General features: G+C 36.4%; 2 protein-coding genes and 1 pseudogene across 2 annotated transcripts; 1 reads left to right on the top strand and 2 right to left on the bottom strand.

Moving 5' to 3' along the window:
• Positions 1 to 342: 342 nt before the first annotated feature.
• Positions 343 to 3,049, bottom strand: LOC103322845 (uncharacterized). The gene is made up of 2 exons (XM_008224787.3): positions 2,770 to 3,049; positions 343 to 2,555 (listed from the first exon to the last, which is right to left on the bottom strand). Exon 2 carries the CDS (start codon positions 2,546 to 2,548, stop codon positions 668 to 670), a length of 1,881 nt encoding a protein of 626 aa, XP_008223009.1. The 5' UTR covers positions 2,549 to 2,555; positions 2,770 to 3,049; the 3' UTR covers positions 343 to 667.
• Positions 3,050 to 6,441: 3,392 nt separating this feature from the next.
• On the bottom strand, positions 6,442 to 11,277 carry LOC103322846 (alpha/beta-Hydrolases superfamily protein). Its single transcript, XM_089046553.1, has 9 exons — positions 10,775 to 11,277; positions 9,532 to 9,608; positions 9,202 to 9,307; positions 8,729 to 8,821; positions 8,547 to 8,612; positions 7,970 to 8,115; positions 7,566 to 7,674; positions 7,117 to 7,181; positions 6,442 to 6,928 (listed from the first exon to the last, which is right to left on the bottom strand). The coding sequence occupies exons 1-9, from the start codon at positions 10,982 to 10,984 to the stop codon at positions 6,781 to 6,783; spliced, it is 1,020 nt and encodes a 339-aa protein (XP_088902679.1). The 5' UTR covers positions 10,985 to 11,277; the 3' UTR covers positions 6,442 to 6,780.
• A 288-nt stretch (positions 11,278 to 11,565) lies between these two features.
• On the top strand, positions 11,566 to 12,323 carry LOC107880549 (adenylate isopentenyltransferase 5, chloroplastic pseudogene; annotated as a pseudogene).
• The last annotated feature ends 10,834 nt before the right edge of the window (positions 12,324 to 23,157 follow it).

Here is a 23,157-nt window from a genome sequence, read left to right as displayed (position 1 = left end):
TTCTGCTATGTGCCCTATTTTTTAGGGTTTGCTCTTGTGTTTCCGCTGCAAACTTTGCTTTAATTTGTCACTTGTTTCACTCGTGGTTGACTAAAAGACATTCTCTACAATTGGTGCTTCTCAAGTATGGTGTTCAGTGACTCGCTTGTGAAGTTAGGTCTGCGAAATATCTTTGCCCAACTTAAGGGGGAGTGTTGGCGAGTCCTTACTTAGTTAGGATTTTGGTTTCTTACTATGTTAGGATTTTAGTTACTTACCATTTATCTAGTCATATTATAATTGAGATTTATTTCCTATTATAATTTATATTTATTTTCTATTGTAATTTAGATATATTTCCTATTTTATTTAGGATTAACATATCTTTGTACTTGTATAAATACCTCCATATTGGAGAAGAATAATAATATGAGAATATCTGAATTCATCTTCTAAACCATATGTAACTATACATAAACAAATAAAGAATGATAAAGCCAATCTAATGAACAGTATGGATCAAAATAATGAATGCACCATCTCACACTCTGCCTTGAAGCACTAGCAGAACTGTGTTAAATACCATGCATTCCGGCATTCTGGGAAGGGCCTGCATCTGAGATTCTCTTGATAGAATAGCGCCAAAGCACCATTTTCCTTCTAAAATTGCCTCAAAAAGTGAATTGCTTCACCTGCTTGCAGAACCTTGGTAGCTGGCACAAAGTGCACTCAGCAGTATATGATCCAACATAAGGTCTGCAAAATAATGGTGCCCGATGACACCATCTCTCCACTTCATCTTTGCAGGAAGTCGGCCATAGTGTACCCCATCATTGCACCGGTTATCGTAATGCCACGGGAAGGTCATATCGAAATTGTCAATTACACCAGAAAGGATCCCAGCTTCCTTCAATTTATCTAACAATACCCAATTGAATGCCTCCATCTTACTAGGATTAAATGCCAGAGCTCGTGCATACCCGCCGGTAGCTACTGTGGTACGATAAATGACTCTTGGAACTGCCAATCCTCTCTGCCTTATTGACTCCATAACTTCCACCCAAAATGATGCTGCATAGCTTGCCCCATTAATGAATGATCTTATGTTAGACCATTTTACCCCATCGTGTAATCCAGAATTCATGACTATAGTATCTGGAACCGTGTCTTCTGAGAAGTACTTCTTTATCAAATTCCTAAATCCTTCATTTTGCAAAGAATTCAAACCTTGGTAATTCAGTGTTTCATTCCAATGACCATTGAAAATGTTTGTAATTCGAACTGTCTGTGAAGGGTCTTTTGGGTTTGTAAAATTCATATCAAACCGTCTAGGAACTGCAGCTATATCAGGCCGATCCAAGATAAAATTGAGAATGTTCCGTATTGAGTCGACGTGGTTGGAATCACCCCAGAAGAAAATCCACCGGTTCTTCAAGCAATTCCAAGCAGCATCAGCTGAAAACAACCTAAAAGAACAGTGTGCGGAGTAAACCCAACCATTACTCTCCAACAAACCCAATGAACCATTGCACCATGGACTTGGGCAAGGAAAATTTGGGGCTAGGCACCGGTACCGACCATCTTCACTAATTTCACAAGCATCATTCTTGGCATGCCTAGTCCACCTTCCAGTCCAAATATCTCTTCCAAAATCGGACTCTTTGCAAGTATGTAGCTCTGGCAATTTAGCGGAGCCTTTGGTAAACCTGATTGGTATCTTTCGAAGCTCTCGATCATACACAAACCGGTGTGGTGATAATTTTAGACCCTCAAAATGCCTAAAAAGGAGAATAATAGTAAGATTGTATAACCCCACAAAGTCCGGATGAATTTGAAACGAGACAGAATAAGATCCATTGCCAAAATCCTTCACAACAGGCCTAGATTTCCATGAGTCCCCAGAAAGATCAGTCTCAAAGTAATCCCCACCTAAACAGCGAGGCTTCTTGTCATCACTCAGTGCTCGAAAACCAAATTCATAGATTTCGCCAGCTGGTAACTCAATTAGATCCCTACCATCCAAATCAGGAATTGCAATTTCCACTGTTTTAGAAGCTCTGCAAGGCTCTCCTCCAGGAGCTAGCCACCGAGCTAAAAGATTCTTTGTAACGTTAGGCTCTAATCCAGCTGAAACCCAACTCAAATCAGCTGGAACTACAGGATGCGTTTGATTTATATCCAACTTTACAGAAACCCCAGTTGAATTAGGCTCAGAAAGCGATTCAGAACGCGAAAGATTAACTGGGTCATGAGAATCAAAGTGGGTTTTGAACTGGGTCACTTTGGTTTGGTTCTTGGTCTGATTTGCCGCAATGTGCAAGGAGCTAAACTCCCCATTTTCATGGTTTTGGGCGAGATTAGTTAAAGCACTAACCTTTGTGACGAGGTAAGCTTGGCGGGACCTTGTAACGAAGCTCTGCATAGTTCTTGCATCGACGCTCCAAATGACCACCATTCCAACAATAACCAGAGCTGTTAAAACCCCAACTCGCCAATGAAGCAAAGGACCCGACCTTGGACTTAGACTCCATGGCTGTGATGAGGGCCAGCTCAGTCCCTTCTCCGGCATCTCACGACTGCAAAACCCACAACAGCAACAGCAACAAAAACAACGTCAACAACAATAAACTAAAGCCAATCCAAATGCTAAAAAGCTGTTATCTTTTTTCGATTACAAGAAAGCTGTTAACTTTGACGACAAGGAATATGTTTTTCTCGGATTTTTCAAGGCAGTGCATATAATAATAGTAGCCAAAAAGCAAAAAAGAAAAAATTAACACTAATACTTACTTGGTCTCTGCGTGTGTGTTGTACAATGTTAGAGATTTTTTTTTTTTTTTTTTTTTCTGCTTCTTTAATTCTGGAAAGCAGAGAGAATCACTCTGACAAATTATAAAATGCAGCTCTCCTCTTCTTCTTCTTCTTCTTCTTCTTTTTCTGGTCAGATGGATTTTTTTATACTCTGTTTCTGGAATCCAAAGCCTTCAAGGACCGGGCTTGAGACTCGTGAGAGAAAAAGGAGAGAGACTCTCTCTCTTTATTTTCTTTTTTAGTTGTATAAATTTACTATAAAGCTCTGCAAGAAAAAAGACATATATACTTATTAGCCTTGTCTTGGGGGAAAAAAGAAATAAAAATAGTTATCAACATATATTGAATATTAGTGCAGAAAAATATTTATTAGATTTTAGGAGGGAGTTGTGCTCCTACCAGGAAGCTGGTAATAATGCTTGTGGACGGAAATGCCCCTGATATTTAGGAGGAAGTGGAGGTGAGGTTGATGGATAGTGGATCACCGACAGGGTGGCCAATAGGTAGGGGCGTCGGCATGGGTGAGGAAGGGGTGTTTATGTCATTTGATGCATTTATGAAATTGATTGTGCATGGTGACGGTGGTTTGGGACGTCGTGCCACCTGGAATCACGTGTAGATGTTTGAGTGATTGTCGGACGCAGAAAAGGCCAAACCCGAGGAGCCGACCCATTAAGCAAGATAAAAAGAAAAAAAAAACTCCGTGGATTTACACGGCAAAACACTGACAAAAATCAATTTGTTTATAACTAAATTGTTGTTTTTCCATTATAAGATAGATGTTTTAAGGTTTTAAAAACAACGCTATATGTGACTATGACTATAAAAGGAAAATACTTGACAAACAATTTATAGTTTGACATATACGTAGAAATTTATTTTTTTGTATTTTGTACAAGTCACTGCAGTATATGAGTAGGTTTATAATCTACATATAATAAAGAATGACTCATTATCTGTAAGAAGTCGAGTAGTGTATTTTTTTGGAAATTAATCAAAAGTTCTTAAACAATGATTTTAGTATAAACTTTGATGATATGTACGCTAATACAAACCAAAGAACAATTAAGAGGTGGAACGTATTCAGATTCGAAGAAACAAAAGACGATATGAAATTATCATTAGAAGAGAAAACAAACAAAAAAACAAAGCTTATTTATAAGTGTAGATAACGCTACCCATAGTCGATTTTGAAGTGAAATAAAGTGATTATTAGTAGTTTGTTAGAGTTGGTTGGTAAGCTGTCACATATAAACAAGTTTGTGAAGTCAGTTGATGCATAACGTGTTATTATGTCGTGGCATATCTATAATCACATTAATTAAATATTAAATTTGACATACACCTTTCAAATTCAATTTGTGTTACCTACAACCCTTTACTTTTTATTCCTATAAATAATACCCAATTTTAATAAGTAAAAACTCATGACTAAGATCCAACTTATTAAGCTCAATATCTGATTTATTATAATTTTTAATTCCCAAAATACCCCTATTTACAATTCAACATGTATAGTGAGAGGTATTATTCATTTGCATTAAAGTAGGGGAAGAAAAACAGTTAGCCACCAAATAAAGATCTAGTGGCATGATTTGTAAATAAATGACACGTTGTGATCCAATTTTAAAATTGAGTTTTACTTAAATGTTGTATTATTGGTGGGTTATCATCTATGGTGTTCGAGTTACAACTTACAAGGGCCTATTTTAGCAAATAGTAAATTTGACTTAACCCCACACTTAAATAGTAAACTAATTAAGAACATTTGTGGTATCATCTAACGGCCTTTTGCCATGGCAATGGGTGGAAACACACCTTGCCTTTTGCAAGGGCTGCCACTATTCACGCGAATAGTAATAGCCACTGCCTCCTCTTACCGTTTACCATGGCAAATGGGTGGAAGTGCTCTAATAAAAACCCCCCGCTTGAAGCAAGCGACAACAATTGATATTTTTACGTAGGGGAAGAAGGGCACACTAATTACCAATAATTAACACATGCATGCAGCTAGCTAGGTACGTGAGAATTAATAATAATAAAACTTAATGAATCACCTGATCATGTGGCCCAGATTCCTCCCTCTGTGGTTCTGATGATGATGAACAAGAAGAATATCAGATTGAAATGTAGCCTGTCCTCCCTGCAGTTTGGATTTACTTCCCTGAAAACAGCTTCCTGCCTTGATATATATTATTGGTATTGGATTTTCTGGCTTGGCTTTCTTTGGGTGTCTCGATGGTTTCGTTTAACTGCTAAGCAGCTTGTCTTTAGGGTTCTTGTTTGCATTTTGGTGCTGTTGTCTCCTGGCTTGTGTTTTTATTTGGCTAATTTTTTGTTTCGAGTTTTTCTAGTTATTTTGATGGTGATGTTGGTCAGCTTGTTCCTTTGTTGTGCGGCCGTTTTTTCGGTTGGCTTTTGTTCCTTTTAGTTTGGGGAGTTTTCCTCTCGGCATTTTGGGTTTGTATTCTTATTCTTTTTGTGCTGTCAACATACATTCATTTACTAAAATGGGTTTATTTGTAAAAATATAAAACAAAATGCGTCATGTAGATAGCCTCCACTCTTTATCTTTCGTATAAAATAATAATAAATTAATTAAATTAAATGTATTTAGAATAATAATATATTTGGAAATTTGGAATATTTTATAGAAATCGACGTATAAATAACTATATGACAATAAACACGTAATCATAGGTGGTGGAAATTGGTCTGCCTAAATCTGGACATGAGATGAGAATGCCAACTAATAAAATACAAGCCCCATGAAACGAAACACACGGAGGATGGACGTGTGGAAAAAGCAAAGAAAATGGGAAGAGGGCTCTTTTGATTTTGACCGTCCAGATGTGAGCTTTGTGAAGGAGTTGTGGACCATGAAGGAACAATAATTGGTTTAATCAAATTACAAATAAAAGTGGGTGGCAGCCAAATTTTCAAAGAAGATGGCAAAAGGTTAAAAGTGATGTTGCAATGTGTGAAGCTCTAAATGGCTTTTTTGGGCTAAGATAGAGAGGAACAGCTTTGTCTTAGTGCGAAAGTGTTGTGATATTTCTTTTCACTTTTCTTCTAACTTATCCACACAAAAAACAAGAAGTAATTCAGAAGTTGGCGGAATTTGACGTTGTTGAAAGACATTGTGAGCACACTAATGGCTCGTACCAACCCCACCCAACATCTACCAGAAAAATCCATTTCCACCTTCCATCGTCCTACCCTCCCGTCCCGTATACTAATTATTATTAGTTAAGTCGTGTTAAAGTCAATCGTCCACGCAACTGATCCCGGTAGAAATCACATAACGATTAGAAATCATGTGGCGACTCACCTTAGCAAAAATCCTACCACATCGAAGCTAAAACCAGCCCTACAGAGGCAGAGAATCACCAAATCAGAGCTAGAAGACAAGTTATAACGTGAGGCACTGCTTTAAACAGCTTTATTGGCAGTGTCTTGTGCGAATAATGAAAGTTCTTTGATGGTGCAGCCAAATTCAATCTTGAAATAAATCCCAAAAGATTATGTTCACATGATTGGACAAGCAATTTGAATGCATCCAGAGACCTCAATTCAAGTGTACGGATAAAATATGGTCCATGTAAATGAAGCTTTTCTGGTTTGTAGTATATCCAGTCCGCGAGGAGAACATGATGATAAAGTATCTCATATGAAGAAAATATCAAGTGTTCAAACACAAAACCAAACCTCAAAATCATCAGTTTGATTCCACAATGCTAAACCCATAAAAAGGTGCAAAATATTTTCTTTTCTTTTCTATTTCCTTTCCCGATGAGTTAACAAAAGAAGAGTGTTCGACACAATCTCAACGGCGTGAGCAAAATAAGATCGAAATTCACTTGGAATTTTCTATATAGAAGAAGAAGAAGAAGAAGACTGAAAGCTGAGAAAATTAAAGACTGGGAATAAATGGAATAAAACGAAAGAATTTAGAATTGAAAATGGAGGAAAATAGAGCAACACACTAAACTAATGCCACGGATCATCCCAGCCTTTAGGTCCCTCTCTCTTAACAAAATCAATAATGGCATGGACAGCTTCATCAACTCTGTTAGAAAGGGAGTGATTACCATATTCAATTTCAACTTTCTCTGCACCACCCATTGCTTTACACAATCTGCATGAGATCCATGATACCAACACAATTGTTTAAACACATCATAGATTATACACATGCACAGCTCCAGTGTGCACATGCAAGCACCACAGGAAAAGAGATTAGCATGCTGTAAGGCATTATTTTTTGTTTCTTCTTAAACAAAATGAAATTTATGTAAAATAAGCAAAATAGTTTTGGTATCTTACCTTTGGACCAATGCTTTCTTGTCAACATAGTCTGGCACATATTCATCAGCCATGGAATACATAACCTGCATAAAAAAATATGACTTAATTTGTACTCATTGATATTGCCATTCACTAAACCAGAAAGCAATATCCTTCTTGTAAAAGGTAAACAAAACGCATGCTTGTCACCAAGAGGCTGATAATGTATTGACCATTTTTACTGAGCTGAATCCTTGAGCAATATTTTTATACCTTTGTCTTCCTGTTTTCTATCTTTTTTACCCTCTAAAAGAGTTGTGTTATTATGAACTTGCCTGGCTGAAAATATAGTAATAGTCTTATTCTGAAATTCTTTTATTTACTTCCTCTGCTCAAGTTGTTAACATCTCGCCTAAAATTTTACTTTAAATCAAATTAAGATACATTACAAACACTCTTTCTTGCAAATAAGAAAATTAAATAAGGACCTGGCAAGGTGTGTTAGCCATGTGCCCAAGTCTCAACCTCAGCTGGTCGTCAGTAAGGTCAGAACTAAACAAGTCATCATCCCCGTTGTATGCACAGAGAGAGTGATACCTGCAAGGCAATTCGTTCTTTAGACAATGAAAAATAGCAGCAAAGAAAGACAATATGGAACTCGGTGGCTAAGTAGCAAGACAATTTCTTAGCGTCATGGTGCAACAGACACATTGTACATCTCTATATAATTAGATCGGGCTTGTACCGGATCCAGACCAGCCGAACCTCTTGTGCACCTCTTTGCATTTTAAAACCAATTCCTTCCAAATAAATATTATCCCAAAAACTGGTAATAAATAATTCAATTTCATATTTATTACTTCAGATAATGATAATATGGGTGTATACTCACCGATAGGCAGTTATTGGGGCTCCTGGATCTGCTTCACTTGGCAATAACTCCGACCCACGGCCTTCACTGATCATGGTTGAAGCCAAGTCAATCATAGCAGCTGTTTCGGGAAGAGTTGCTCTGTATTCCCGATCACTGACTGGAGCCTGAACATTTTAGTTGGCATTACCACCAAAGATTCAAGTAAAGGTGCATATAGCCAACAAGGGTAAAAGATGTCGCCGTAAGCAAGAAGAAGAACTTTCACATCAATCATCAGACATCAAATGAAAGATGGCTTAGCAAGATGTACGCATACTATGAGTTAGAAAAGACATTTATTTTATGAAAATATCTTAGTTTTGAGTGCAAATCTCTCTACCAGCATATTTTCAATCAACCACAACTTAAAATCGATCAATTGATGGAATCAACCAGTAAGCGTAGAAAAGAAGGGAAGCCAACTTTACACCCAAATGACAAGATAATCTTCAATGCATTAATTACGAATGAAGTGCTTTAGCATCTTGAATTTATTTGCATTCAAATTTTCATATCAATATAAATTAAAAACTTCAAAGTATGGAAAGGGTACTACCTGCAGAATGGCAGCACGGACCGCTCGGGAGCATGCAGCATTTGTGCGCATGTAATGTACAATATCCTAGAGTCATAACCAAAAATATGGAATTGTAACTATAAGCCCCAAAAAGTGATAATGATGAGTGCAATGGTATCACACCGTCATAAGTTCATGTCTAAGATGCAATCAACACAAACCTGACAGCCAGTACTATGGCCAAGCAGTACCACACCCTCAGAATCTTCTTTGTTTATAAAGTGACTGATCAGCTGATCAAGTTCCATTGCATCCTTCAATACAAAAGGCAATGGTATTTATAAGTAAAAGCACCAATATTTTGTAACTCAATGCCCAACCCCAAAACCAGGAACGATAAAATATATGTACATATGTGTATTTTAAATAAGTAATCAAAGCCCAATTTCAGCCCAACTTAGTCCAATTAAAACAGAAAGATCAAACATGAATAATAGTCTCATAAATCTTGATGAAAAGGTCCAGACCAGTCACCATGGATCCTTAAACTAATATAGATACAATACAACTGAACCCTAACTGTCTTGCAACTTACAAGAATATATTGTACATAAGAACATAGGAAGCAGTGGATTAATCAAGACCTATGAAGAATGTTTCCCCTACTGAATGTGACAGGTTAAAAATAAGTTACTTGTTGCAAGCTGGAAGTGCCATATCCACTGTATGAAGATGACAAGAGTGGCTGAACAAGTGACCATTTCTCCTTGTCCAAAGCAATTGCAAGAGGTTCCAAGTAACTGTACACCAGATAAAAGAAAGATAAATAGGAATAAAACATCTTTAAAATTTGCTTTAAATAACCAGCATCATTGTAGAGTGAATATCCCTTTATTATATTAAGAAAATCACTCTGAGTGAAAATCATGCATAAGATGTAATCTAGTCACACAAACAGACATTGGGATGGGAGACAAAATGTCACTACAAAAAGAAAAGAAGTTCACAAGCAATGGAAACATACTCTGTTGCCAGAAAACCATCAGTCAGTCCACCAATAAAAATGACTTGTTGTCTATAATCACCCGTTTTAAATGCAACCTGCATGTTAAGGATAATTATCATTAACACAACATGTCATCAAGAAAATTAACGTATAAGCATGGAAGATAGGGTCCTAAAAGTGAGCATAGTGACTGAACTACACTAGACAACAATAACAAACAGCAATTAAATCAAAATGGATGATTTTCCAGAACAAAATAACTTTTGAACAAAATAACTTAAACAAGTCATGCACTGCAAAAAGGGAAAAGATATCCACAGTATAGTCTGGTTGAATTAAGCCCATATTAAGAGAGTAACTTTTCTTTGTTTGAATGTTAGCCTTAATCCTAAAATCCAATTTACCTAATCCTATGAGCATTTTATACTCAAATTTAGTTTCCATATTTAACTGTACAAAACGTGCCCAACCGAAACCAAACCACTAAAACCAAATGGTATGAATTAAAGAATAGGTACAGTCTACAGCGTAGACACAACTGAACTTTCCAACAGCAGGACTAGGTAACTTCTCCTCTTTGTTTCCGCAAGCAAGACCACCGAAACAATTGAAATCTTGAAAACCCTATCATTCTTGAAATGCTGTTCGCTCATAGCTGCCAGCCACTGAACTACTTCACATATAATTTGCAAGTTACCAAAACCTAAATTAACCTTCTCATCCAAGTTCCAGCCTTTCACCTCAAATCCTAATATCAGTAATTGGTAGTTTTATTTTACTCACCACATTCAAATCTAAAAGCCACCCCCACTAACATAATTCAGACTAGCTAATGCATAAAAATTGGGTTTTTTGACTGGCAATTGAAATTTTGAAAATACTATCGTTCTCGAAATGCCGATCTCTCGTAGCCGCCAGTGAACTACTTCACATATACTTTGCATCAAACCCATCTTAACCTTTTTCACCAAAGTTCCGGCCTTTCACCTCAAATCCCAATCTCGGTAATCGGAAACTGCTCAAAAAAAAAATTTACCCACCAAATTCAAATCTTAAAAGCACCCCTTCAACATAATTCAGACTACCTAGCAGTTAAAAATGGCAGTTTTCAATAACAAAATGGCATCACTCACCCCAATTCTTTCAAAAACTCCAACTTCCAAACAGAAATCGAGCTCTCAAAACTCCACGACCCACTAAAATTTGAATTAAATGCAGCACAATCCGGAAACAAGAAACATAAAATTACAGACTGACAGACCTGAATAGGCTTTGGGCCGTACTTGAAGAGCACGCCTCGGAACTGGTTCTTCCGTACAACGGAACCAGAAAAGTCGCCGGAACCGCCGGAGACAGAATCCGAGCCCATCTTGACGGACCCGGACCGGTCCGACCGGCCGCGGACCACGCCGGAGAACCACGAACCGGTCGAAGACGACGAAGAAGCAGACGAGGACGACGAGAGATTCATGTCAGAAGCCCCGATTGAATGCCATTATTATTATTATTTATTGGGTATGAATGAAAATATCAGGTGAAGATTTGGTAAGAAATGTGATAATTTGCAAATCCGCATCAAACTTGAGAGAGATGGTCAAGGTCCCTGATCTCTCCGTCCCTCCCTCTCCTGTGTGATTGTGATTACTGTCGTTGCTGACGTGGCAATGGAGAGAGACTGTTGCTGTTTTCGGCTTGAAGATGCCACGTGGGTTTGGAAAAATTAAGTTCGAGTTGGCCCAAAAGGCTCTTTGGGTCTGGCCCGTCTGGTGATCGATGAGGAAGTCCAATTACTCGCAAGAGTTTCACACTCGCTTGCCTTTTCCCACCTCCATAAATGCCATACCAGGCTCATCCCTTCCGCTCAGGCAATCTCTCTCTCTGGTTTTTCTCTACAGCAACAAGTTTGTTATTAAAGGTACAGTGGTCCAAACAATCATTTTTTCTTGTGATGAGGCATGCTTTGCTTACATGTGTAATTTTCCGCAAAATTGAAATCTTACATGTGTTTTTCTCCTTCCTTTTTCTTCTCGGGTCAACCTGAACAGCATCAACATGGATCCATTATTCCGGCGAAAAGATAAGGTTATCTTTGTAATGGGAGCCACCGGGACTGGCAAGTCCAGGCTTTCCATAGACCTCGCAGCCCGTTTCCCTGCTGAGATTATAAACTCTGACAAAATGCAAGTCTACAAAGGCCTGGACAAAGTCACTGAGGAGGAGTGTAGAGGCATACCTCACCACTTGCTACGCGAAATCGATCCGAACTCAAACTTCACGGCCGATTATTTCAAGCACATCGAATCGATCTTCATCGCCGGTGGTTCGAATTCCTACACCGATCGGACGGTGGGTTTGCTGGATGAGGCCAGGAGAACTGAAGATGACGAAACCCGAGCGGCTATTTCTAAAATTAAAGAAAGCGCTTGCCAATTGCAAAAGATCCGTCGCCTGCAGAGCCGACGAAACTGGAACATGCACCGCCTCGATCGACGCCACACAAATTTTCTTCAAGCACCACGTGGAGGCCGATCAAGCGTGGGAAACACTCGTGGCAAGACCCAAGCTCCTACATAGAGGAAGTGCGCAGTGGGCCCTGGCCCACATACATACAAGCTCCATTTGACATGTGCCACGTGGCACTTTTTTTGTTTTGTTTTTGTTTTTGTTTGTGTTTGTGTTTGTTTTTGTTTTGGGTTTTAGCTTCTTTCATTTTTCTTCTTTGGGATTGGGAGTGAATCCGTCGTGGCATCATTGTCATTCCTTGATCGATTTTTAACGACGTGACCTTGGAGGCACTCTTGCTGCCTGAATTGAACGTGCAATCTATCTAAACGTTAAACAAAAGTCACCACCAAGGAAGGAGCATAACATTATTTGGACTTCTTCTGAGTCACCACCAAGGTAGGGAGGAGCTGTAGTTTTTGTAGGTAGTCAATAAAGTATCTTCCCGATTAAAAAAACAAAAAAGAAGAAGATGAAGATAACATAATATGATCTGTGCCATTTTCAGAGTTTACCCAATAGGGGTTTTAAATTGGGCTGTACTACCTTAGGGCTCATAAATATAGAGCCCAAGTACAAAATACGCATTCCCAATGGAAGAATTTTCGGGCTATATATCATAAAATTGGCTGGAGATAATCCTACATTTGTGGACTTGCATAGAGCCTTAGACCATCTCCAACCATGAGGGCCAAACCCAAATTTTAGGATTATAGCCCCCAAAAACCTTCTCCAACCATGTATAATGAGGGTGGTAATTTGGGTCTGAAATCTTGGGTGGAATTTGGCCCAACTTTCCGGTGGAATTTCTGTGGGCCCCAAGTCGAAGCCAACTTGTGCAGCATGTGAAGGAATGACAAGACAGAGCAAATTTGCTGGACACGTGGAAGGCTCACATCAAAGGGACGTTGGAATCCAACAGCTCCCTTTGAAAACCAATTATGCATCTACTTGTTCTTTTTTTAATTCTTTATATAATCTTTTGGAGCCTTTAAAAGCTGGCCACGTGTAAAGCAATGGGAACCAACTTTTTGTCATTTTTCAAGCTTTCTCAAATAGATATAAACAGCCCATATTTTTTTCAACTTGATTTTTAACGAGAAAAAGAAGATCCAATTATCAAAATTAAAATCAAATGGTTAAAATAATATTTGTAATTTATCTAAATGAGATCCCACTCTCAAACTATACAATCATTCTCATTTTAATTTCAAGCCAAAAAAAATGTTATGTTCATGGAATTTTAATTTTTTAAGATTAAAATGTTTAGAAAATTAATTCACGAATGTTGAAACAAAATTAATGTCAAAAAAAATTTAAGCGTTAATCATTCTTAAACAATTTAATAAAGTTGCGGACTCAAATTATGAGTCCGCAAGGTTGGAGGAAAAAACAGTTTGAGTCATAAAAATACATGAATAGTTGTATTTTGGAGGGTGAAAATTTGAGTTTAGCCCTAACATGGTTGGAGATGGTCTTAGAGCCCCAGCAAGCCCCACATTTTGAAAATTGAACCTGCAAAAGCATGAAAAATTAGCGGGCCCTGCATATTGAAAAGCATTAAAAATTACTTTTTATGTTGCTACGGTCCTTTAGGTGGCGGTATCTATATGTGGTGTAGGGATGCGTTTAAAACTCTTGTCCCTTGGATTATGGGAGCACGTTTTGTGCGGGTCCCCACCCCAAAAAAACATCTTCCGCCTGGACCTTTGGTATGTGTTGTTACCAGTTACTCATTCTCGATGATTGCGGATTTGTGATAGTGTTGCAGCAGGTGGTTTCTGGATGGCACAACTGTGGTTTATGCTCAGATATAGGGTTTTCTGTTTTTTCAGTTTAGGCTTTTGTTTTTGGGCCTTCACTTTGTCTGTTATGTACTTTACTGTTTGGCCCTTTATTTGTTTGTTGTGCTAGTGTTCGGTTTTTCTTTAGCTTGTGGTTCTCCATCTTCTGTAATCCTTTTCAATTTATTTGAATAGAATTACATTGACCAAAAAAAAAACAAAACAAAACAAACAAACAAAAAGGCAATCCCCAATGGCATTGATTTTGGGCTATAAATGATGAAGCCCCATTGGAGAGTTCTCCAAATCTATGGACATGCATACAGCCCTTATAGCCTGAGCAGGCCCCACACGGAAGAAAAAAGTTGAGCCTACATGAGTGACACCAAAAGCTGCTTCACTCCTCAATATAGCTGCTCTATTTACTCGTCCATCAGCATATGCATTCAACCAACTTTTGCCCATCCAACAGTTGGTTTTTGAAAGTGAAAACTCACCCTCATCATTGAAGATGCTCCAGCTACTCAAGCATTATTCAACACTTTTTTTTATTATTATTGTGCAATTCAATTTTCCCTATAAAACACACATACTTAAAGATTTTTGTTGTGTTTCTTCCAAGTGCTAATATATGGTTAGGTGGTACAAGCAAAGATTGAAATATCGGCCGATACATTGATATATCTTCCGATATATCGGTATTTTCAATTGTTGACATCGATATTGGGGGGTAAGGCCATATCTTCCCCTGTATCGACGATATATTCCCGATAAGTGTGATATCCTCGAATATTTTGCCGATATCCCTGATATTTCCCGATACCCATAATAGAACCCAAAAAAAAATTAGAAGTTTTGAAGGCAATTGAAGCAAATTGAAACCCCAAAAATAGCTAATCCTTGCTCAGAACCCTATAATTTATTAATATGAAGAATTTATGCACAATCCACTGCTCACATACCTCCAACCCATCTAAAGAGGACATGGCAATCATTTTTGGATCTATGAGCATATGAAATAGACCTACTACTAACTCAAATGAATCTTATGATGACTATGGTTATGTCATGTGTAATTATAGTGGAACTAGTTATGGAGCTCAAGATGATGAAACATATTATGGACCTACTAGTTGGGTTAATCCTAACTATCTCATACATGGAAGGACAATAGGGAGCTCAAGAGATACCTATGTGCACCATGTTCAAACATTGCTTACAAACTGCTCGGGTTACATGACATGGTATGACTATTGTATGAATCCAGATGGTTGTTCCTCATTGTTTGAACCTCATAGGAGTTCTTCATTTATGTAGGCAGACACTTCTCTAAATTGTAATCCAATGTTTAAACAAACTATGGATTTATGCATTGTTTATTCATTCTAATCAACATTTTATTTTCAAACTTTTCATTATTGTGCATTACATACCACTTATATTTCATCATATGTATATCTTATTATTAGTAAATTTTGAGTCTTATTTATTCAACACATTCATTGATAATGTACATAACATCTATGAAAGTTTTGAACCAAAATTATGTGTTTCAATGCCTTATTTGCCATTTTTGTTGATTTTTTTTCCGATATCTAAAATGATAACAATATATCTCTCGAAATATCCTTAAATTGGAGATCCAATATTATCTGCACGGCCGATATTTTAATCCTTGGGTACAACTAAGGGTGTCGAACCACAAAGACCGATTGAACCTCTATAAATTACTAGTTTTGAAAGAGCCCTAACTAAAAATGAAAGTGACAAATTGAAAGTAGTTTTTGTGTTGTAAATGAAAAATGACTTCAAATGCAAGAAGAATGTAGCAGTGAATGATATATTGATGTAGAAAGAATAGGGATGAGAGTAGGGATTTCAAATTCACCATTGCAAAACCAATTACATGTTTATAAAATTAAATCATATTCAACTACCAACCTGTATCCATAGTTCGTTTTACATAAATATGATCAGCCATATGATGTGTGGTTTTGATCAAATACTCATAACCTGCAACCTAATTGGTATGTTCAACTTTGGTTCCAAGTTAAAAGTCATTAGCATGCAAGAAAACGTTAAAGAACCAAAGAAAATACATGGCAGGATGTTTGCATAGCATTCTCTTCATTCATTCACATGTCTACCAAGATTAAGCATGATGTTTACTATAACCTTGACCAGATAATCTGTAGGCAACCCTAATGGTGATCAAACATTAAAATTGACAAACAAATTTAACAATAGATTCAGTTAATGGAACAAGAAGCAGATTGATGAACTGAATACTTTAACTTAGAAACATGGATCAATGTTGCAAGGCTATATCGAAATCCCTAGCTATAAATTTAGTTACACATCATGTTCACAAAGATTAAAATGAAAATAAACAACATAAGTGAAAATAAATTCAAGAGAGGAAACCCTTGAACCAATTCTGATGTTGAACTTCTCCAAGAACAGCCTCCTGCGATGAGTCTTAATGGTGGAAATATATGGAACGACTAGAGTTTAAGTGTGTATGAAAGGAGAGAATAACAAAAAGGATTCTAGGGTTATGAAATTCGCCCAGAATAAATAGGGTCTGTAAAAGTGGCTAAAAGGCAAGTTTTTATAGGGTAAAAGAGGTTGCAAGATATTCCAAAGAGATCCTAACAAATCACCCTTTATTTTGCACGTTTTTGCCTTATTTGGCACCTCCAAATTAGGCTAGAAATCCCTATTGCTTTCCCATTCTGTTCTTAGTCTTCAAACAAGCCATGTTCGCCTTGGATTCTTTATTTGAACTTCAAAACAGGTCACGAAACTTGTTTCCACGTTTAAATAAGGGTCAGCTCCAAAAATGGCATGTTTTCATTTCTTTTGCCTTCAACTTGATCCTAAAGTAGATGCAGCTGCATATTAACACAAAATAGGGTAAAACACAACAAGTTTAACTTAAAAACATCACAAATAGACTAGAAATGGATGGTATAAATGTATAAATATATGAGTTATCAATTTTCACACAACCAATATCATTCACAACATTTATGTAATAATTGTTGGTTTTTTTTTTTTAGTGTAATCTCTCAACATCCTTATGAAAAAATTATTTGAAAAAATTATTTAAAAAATAATAAATCAAAGGTTGTTTTCTTTAGTTTAATGTTGTTTTTATTTAAGTCGTTTGTACTCATTTTTATATTCAAAGTCTTAATGATATATGTGTTTGTTGTTCTGGAATCTCATCTTAATTTGATTCTTTTGTTGTTAAAATGATCATAAATGACAACAACAACAATAACAACAACAAAATCACATAAAATACATGAACAGAAAATAAGTTAATCAACAACATAGCATTAATCAAAATACATCATAAAAATTCAAATATAGAGCCCCCCATTGTGAGAAAGATACCTTTAAAGCGCGGAATATTTCGTCGGAGCTCTAAATGAGGCTCTATCCACCATTTTTAGCGCTCCATTTAGAGACTATGATCGGGGATGCCTAAGGTCATCCCAATGGTTGGGGCTCTAAAAGAGATTGATAGAGCCCTATTTAGAGCTCCGATGGAATCTTTAGGGCTCTAAAGATATCTCTTCTATAATGGAAGACTCTATATTTATTTTTTTTAATGATGAAATTTGATTTATGTGTTTTTTTAAACTTATTTTGTTTTAATGTATGTTTATATTATGTTAGTTTTTTTTTTTGGTGAACATTTCAAAAAAATAAATAAAAAAATGGACAAGATTTATATTTAAAAAAAAGTGATTAGAGTGAAGAAAAAAACTAGCTATTTATTTTCCCTTAAAAAAAGATTTTTATTTTGAAAAAAAAAAAAAGGGTAGAAAGAGCACAAGAATCAAGTTTTTTATTCATTTTATATGCTAGCAGGCCCCATGTACATGTGGTTTGGTAGGCGAGTAAGAGGGCAAGTGCACGTCCTGGGCGATTAAGGAGAGAAAAAAGTGAATCATCTATAGGGGCTGCATCCGAGTCCACACATTTGAGGATAGCTCCAACGAGTCTTCAGCATTTAGAGCCCAGAATCTCTCCCATTGGGGATGCCTTTTCGGCCTTGGGTTGCATATATGAGAGCTCTATGGTGATTGTGTCCCAAATAGATACCTCATCGGGGATGGCCTAAGAGAGCAAAGGTTGGCCCAGTTTTAAGGCAACTGCATGCATTACATTACGTATATAAGGCCCCATCTCAAATGAACCAATCGCAAATTTTGATGGATAAAAGGCCAAACTAATTCTCCAAAACAAACGAGGACCGAGAACCAGTCGAAGAAGACAAAGAAGCAGACAAGGACCACCAGAGATTCATGTCAAAAGCTCCGATTCAATGCCATTATTACTATTATTTATTTATTGGATATGAATGAAAATATCAGGTGATGATTTGGTATGAAATGTGATCGTTTGCAAATCTGCATCAAACTTGAGAGAGAGAGAGAGAGAGAGAGAGAGAGAGAGAGAGAGATGGTCAAGGTTACATTATTGGGTTCCAATCAAGCTTTACGTGTTTTTTTAAGGTCGGGTCGAGGTTTCAAAGGGCTTGGCCCGGGCGGGGACTTTTAAAAAAGTATTGTAAATCTTTTTGTTACATATATATATATATATATATATATATTGTCAAAAGTGATGAATAAAGATATTTTTTTGTTGTTTTTTCTTTGTTCAGTTTGGCCTAAAGATGCCATGTGGGTTTGGAAAGCCCTATGTTGGATTGGATTGGAGTTGGCCCAGCTAATTGTTTTTGGTGCTTTGGGTATGGGCGTCTGGTATGATCAATTACTCGCAATTTTGAAAATAAATTATTTGCTCACTACACCCAACCAAATTGGAAATATCACAAAACCCTAATCTTAAGAATTAGTTTTCTTTTATTTATAATCTATTTAAAATTGAAGAAATTGTAAAATAATCAATAAACATAAAGGGCATACTTCCAGTGTGGAGATCGGCAAGGTCCTCAGTCTTTAATAACGGCCGAAGCCTCGCCTCCCGGACGAACTCCGCCCTCACCTATTTATGCATAGATGTGGGTTAAAGTACCAATATAACCAATCTTATCCAAAATATTGAAAAATAGGTTATCTCTTTTATGAGTAATTTTTTAGTATGATAGTCATATCGTCACCTAGTATTATCAATCTACTCGTATTATAGCATAAGGTGATAATGTTGATGGTTACACTTCAAAATTTCACCCATTTTACAATTCCGGCTTACTTATCCTTACCCGTTAGTTGCATTGGACTTTTATACTCTACATTGTGGTCCAAGATTGGGAAACCGATACCTTCATTTCCATCAAGGTTGGCCCAAAAGTTTCATCCTGGAGCAGCCCCGTTTGGAAGCTGGCAACATGTATAAAATGAAAGCTGATCAATTTGATTATTTATTTGACAAAATGATATCTTAAAATAAATTCGAGGGCAAAGAGATGGGCGCACTACCTGGTCGACTGGATGAATTCATGCCTGCAAATGCACACAGTCAGTCAAATAGATATTGCAAAAAATGGGAAGATTCCATTTTCCACTAGAGTGGAAAACAGGGTGTAGCACAAAGCCAATATCAAAACCCAACTTCACTTGAGGGAGACTGATTCCCAATCAATCGAAATTATTTCAAAAACCAGATTTCAACGCACATTCATAAATTACTTCTTACAACAATCCCCAAAAAACAAAAATTGACTTTTACCTGCCTATTCTTTACCAACCTACATGTATAGCATCTTTGTTCAGTGGACAAGTTATAGCTTAGGCAGGTTAGACCTAACATTTTGAACCACACTCACGACTCACATCGTCTAACTAGTACATTGTTCATCCGGAGTAGTAGCTATAGCTTGGTACAATATCATTCCAAACTACCACCAGTGGCGGTCCTAAGGTTTTGGCCTTCTATCTTTTATGTATATTTATGTGATTTTTTTATAAGTAAAAAGGAAAAAATAGAGCAGAGCTCAAAGTCATCACAATTGTAACCTAAAAAGAAACAAACAAAATGTAATCCATATAATAATTTTATAAAATGCATCAAAACATTACCTAAATATCACTCGTCTTGACTTTTTCGATGCAAAAGTATCACTTCACTTTGAATAATCAAGTTTTTCTACCATGTTTTTCTCAATAGAAAATATAAGCAATAGGCTTGTGGGTTTTTACCTTATTGTTCATCCTCCAAGAGCGCTACCTTTGGGAGTAGATATTCAATAAACTGCTTTTTTTCTTCTTTTGTCGAGCATACCATAATTTCCTTTATGCTGCTAGATTTTTGTTTTTGTTTTTTTGGTAGGGTATATGCTAATGATACTAGGTTAGAGCATCCAAAATCATGCTCCTGGATTTTTAGCTAAAATTTATTTAAATTCACCAAAAAAAACTATTTTAGGAGCTCTCTAAAAAAATTCAACTCCAACCATACTCCCTAATTTGGAGAGCTATAAATACTTTACTTATTTTTTAATTCATTTCCTGGTTTCTATTAAAAAAAAGAAGATCCTTTATTGAGTTTCCTCTTTTTAGTTTTAGAGTAAATAATTAGACTTTCTTTAAAACAATATTTGGGCATAATATAATAACAATATAGTATATATATATATTTTACAGTAACATACATATGTATATATAAAGGTTTATCAAAATTGTTGGCCCTCCCAAATTCTCAATTTGGAGCCCCTAGGCGACCGTCTTACCCACCTATGCTTAGGGCCTCCCCTAACTACCACTCTAATATTCACTAATGTTCGCATTCGCACTTAATGCATCGAAGCACCGAAGAAAAACCGCTTATGTAGAGGCTATGCACAAGGCCACCAATAAGATTAAGAACAAAACCAAAATCCACACTAGTAGTGATGCATACACAAAGGTCAAATCGTTTAATTTTGGGCATCACATAACTAATTGCATTAATCTTGTCAACCCACTTTTTCCCAACCTGGTTTTGACAAATATATACATAAGATATAATATTGACTATGACACCTTAAGAGTCTAAGTTCTCCTACTAAAGAAGGCTTTAAAAGTTTTTCCCACCAAAATGGCAAGCGTAATTATGTAATTTTGAAACTAAATTGTAGCCATAATTTGTCAAGATTTGTGCTGCCATATGATCATATGGATAACTGGTGTATATTGATCATAGAAATAGATTCAAAGATTTGCCTTGAAATTCAACCCACCAATATTTGTGGATGGAGATCACTTGACACAGTTAATATGATCGAGTTGCTTTAAATATATGGTTTTGGTTTTGGAGCTCAAGTCAAGTTGGGAGCAAGTCCCACTCAACTACTTATCTAATAATTACCACCTTAATTATACTACTTAGATATCATATGATGGACCATGGATCCATGTAATGTCAAGTTCAAATTCCGTAATCATACTTGTCAATGATTGCTATGAAAGAAAAGTGCAAATGATTATGAGGTATGAAATTCTTAGATGAGCTCACTATTACACATTCAAGAGTTTTCATGTAGAACTTTTAAGATATTCATTATTACAAATGAAACTCAATGATACATAATAAACTTTGAATCTCTACATGATCTTGCTCGAGAGTCACTACACGGACTTGCTGCCACTTTATATATTGTTTTGATTCAAGAATTAATTTTAAGCTTGATCTACATAAGGTAACAGCAAGTTCACGTAGAAACTCTCTTTTGAAAAAAGCCGGTTAACATTTCTCTTATTTAACATGATATCAGAGCTATAATTCTAGGATGTTATGAGCTCGAAACTTCCCAATCCCATATTCCATATATGCATCTTTATGTCTTTCCACTTGAAGAATGGAATTGCAAAAGAGAGGGTGTGCATCATTGATTGGAGTTAGGGACTAGTATATCACTAGTGCATTGAATTGAATGGAAGTAGTGGTCAGTTAGAATCAAAAGAAGGTGGGCTCAAAGGATGAAACGACCCTTGATTATATTAAGATATTAATTGGTAACTTGACATGGAAATGAATATATGTGTGCCCTCTTAAAGTCTTGAGACTATTAGATTATTAATCATAGTCATGGGCTTCAGCGCACGGGGGATGGTCCTTCAAGGATATTATAATGTAGGTCATGTGGATTCTATTATAAATTCGTATTGTGTAAAGCCATTATATATTGACTTGCTTATGATTGCTTCCGAGTCTCTTCATATCTCTTGAGTGCAAGACCTAGCGTGATTCCTCAAAAGATATAGCAACTATTACTCAAACTCAAAAGTCAATTACTCAACGTGACATTGTCTTTTGATGGATGTAGAATGAAAGATATGGTCATTTGTATTGCACATGCAAATACATGGTGCTTGAGGGCGACAAACAAACTATCATTTTTAACGAAAACGATGAAGGAAATCACATCGAGAATTTATTCTTTTTTTTTTTTTTTTTTTTTGGGTGTTGACATAGTACTTACGGCCAAGATTAAAATCATAACAGCCTAAAAAATAACGTAATTTTAGAGATATAAACACAATATCAACGCATAAAATATAACAGAAGATTCAAAGTTTGAAATCGCGCTAGCTATTGATGGAAAGCAAAAGGGTAAACTATTAGTCACGCTTGAGTAAAGTTGAGGAATTAATGATTAGCTTTTGTATGTTGATCAGTTTGAATATTGGCAGAAATGGAAGACCATCAAAAGGTTTTTAGGCTTAGAGAAAAAAAAGTATGATTGTGAAGTCCTTTTTATCTTGTGCTCATTATATATATAGATTTAGTGCCACCACCATTTGAATTTGTTATTTTAAAGCAGCTTTGCATCCCACGAACACTAAACCCATCATAGTGAATCAGTGATCAAGCGATCATGAGAAGAAAAAAATAACTATATTTGCTTGTACAAATTCTCATGCTCTCGATCAACCTTCAATTCTCATCGGGATTGAAGCTTAATTGATTACCTTGACAATTACTTTGACATTCTTTAGTACTGCTGGATTATGCAACAAGTTGGTACCTCAGATAATGTTGATTATTCTCTTGCTATCATTATTAATGTTGTATCATGTCCTATTGGTTTGAGTGCTAATATTTTGGATGTACACAATGGACTTCTTGATTTTACTACAATACTACAGAGATTAAGTGGAAGCACGTGTACACAAAGCCAATTTCTATAGTCATATATACAGTTCTTCTCCTATGCGAGCGTACAGACGTTATTAGCGTACGTGTGCCATTGTAAATAGGGAGAAAAACATGGATGGATAGTAGAAAATATATAACGTCCGAACGTTCGCATAAGAGAACATCTGTATATATATACTATCTTTCACACACAAATATGAAATATACGATCATACTTTTGTATTATTACATATTTAGTTGCGTT

The sequence above is a fragment of the Prunus mume genome, linkage group LG2, assembly GCF_029339155.1.
Source record: "Prunus mume cultivar Tortuosa linkage group LG2, ASM2933915v1, whole genome shotgun sequence".
NCBI classification, from domain to species: Eukaryota; Viridiplantae; Streptophyta; class Magnoliopsida; order Rosales; family Rosaceae; genus Prunus; species Prunus mume.
Note: the sequence above shows the minus strand (reverse complement) of the source record. Positions and strands in the feature narration are given on the sequence as shown.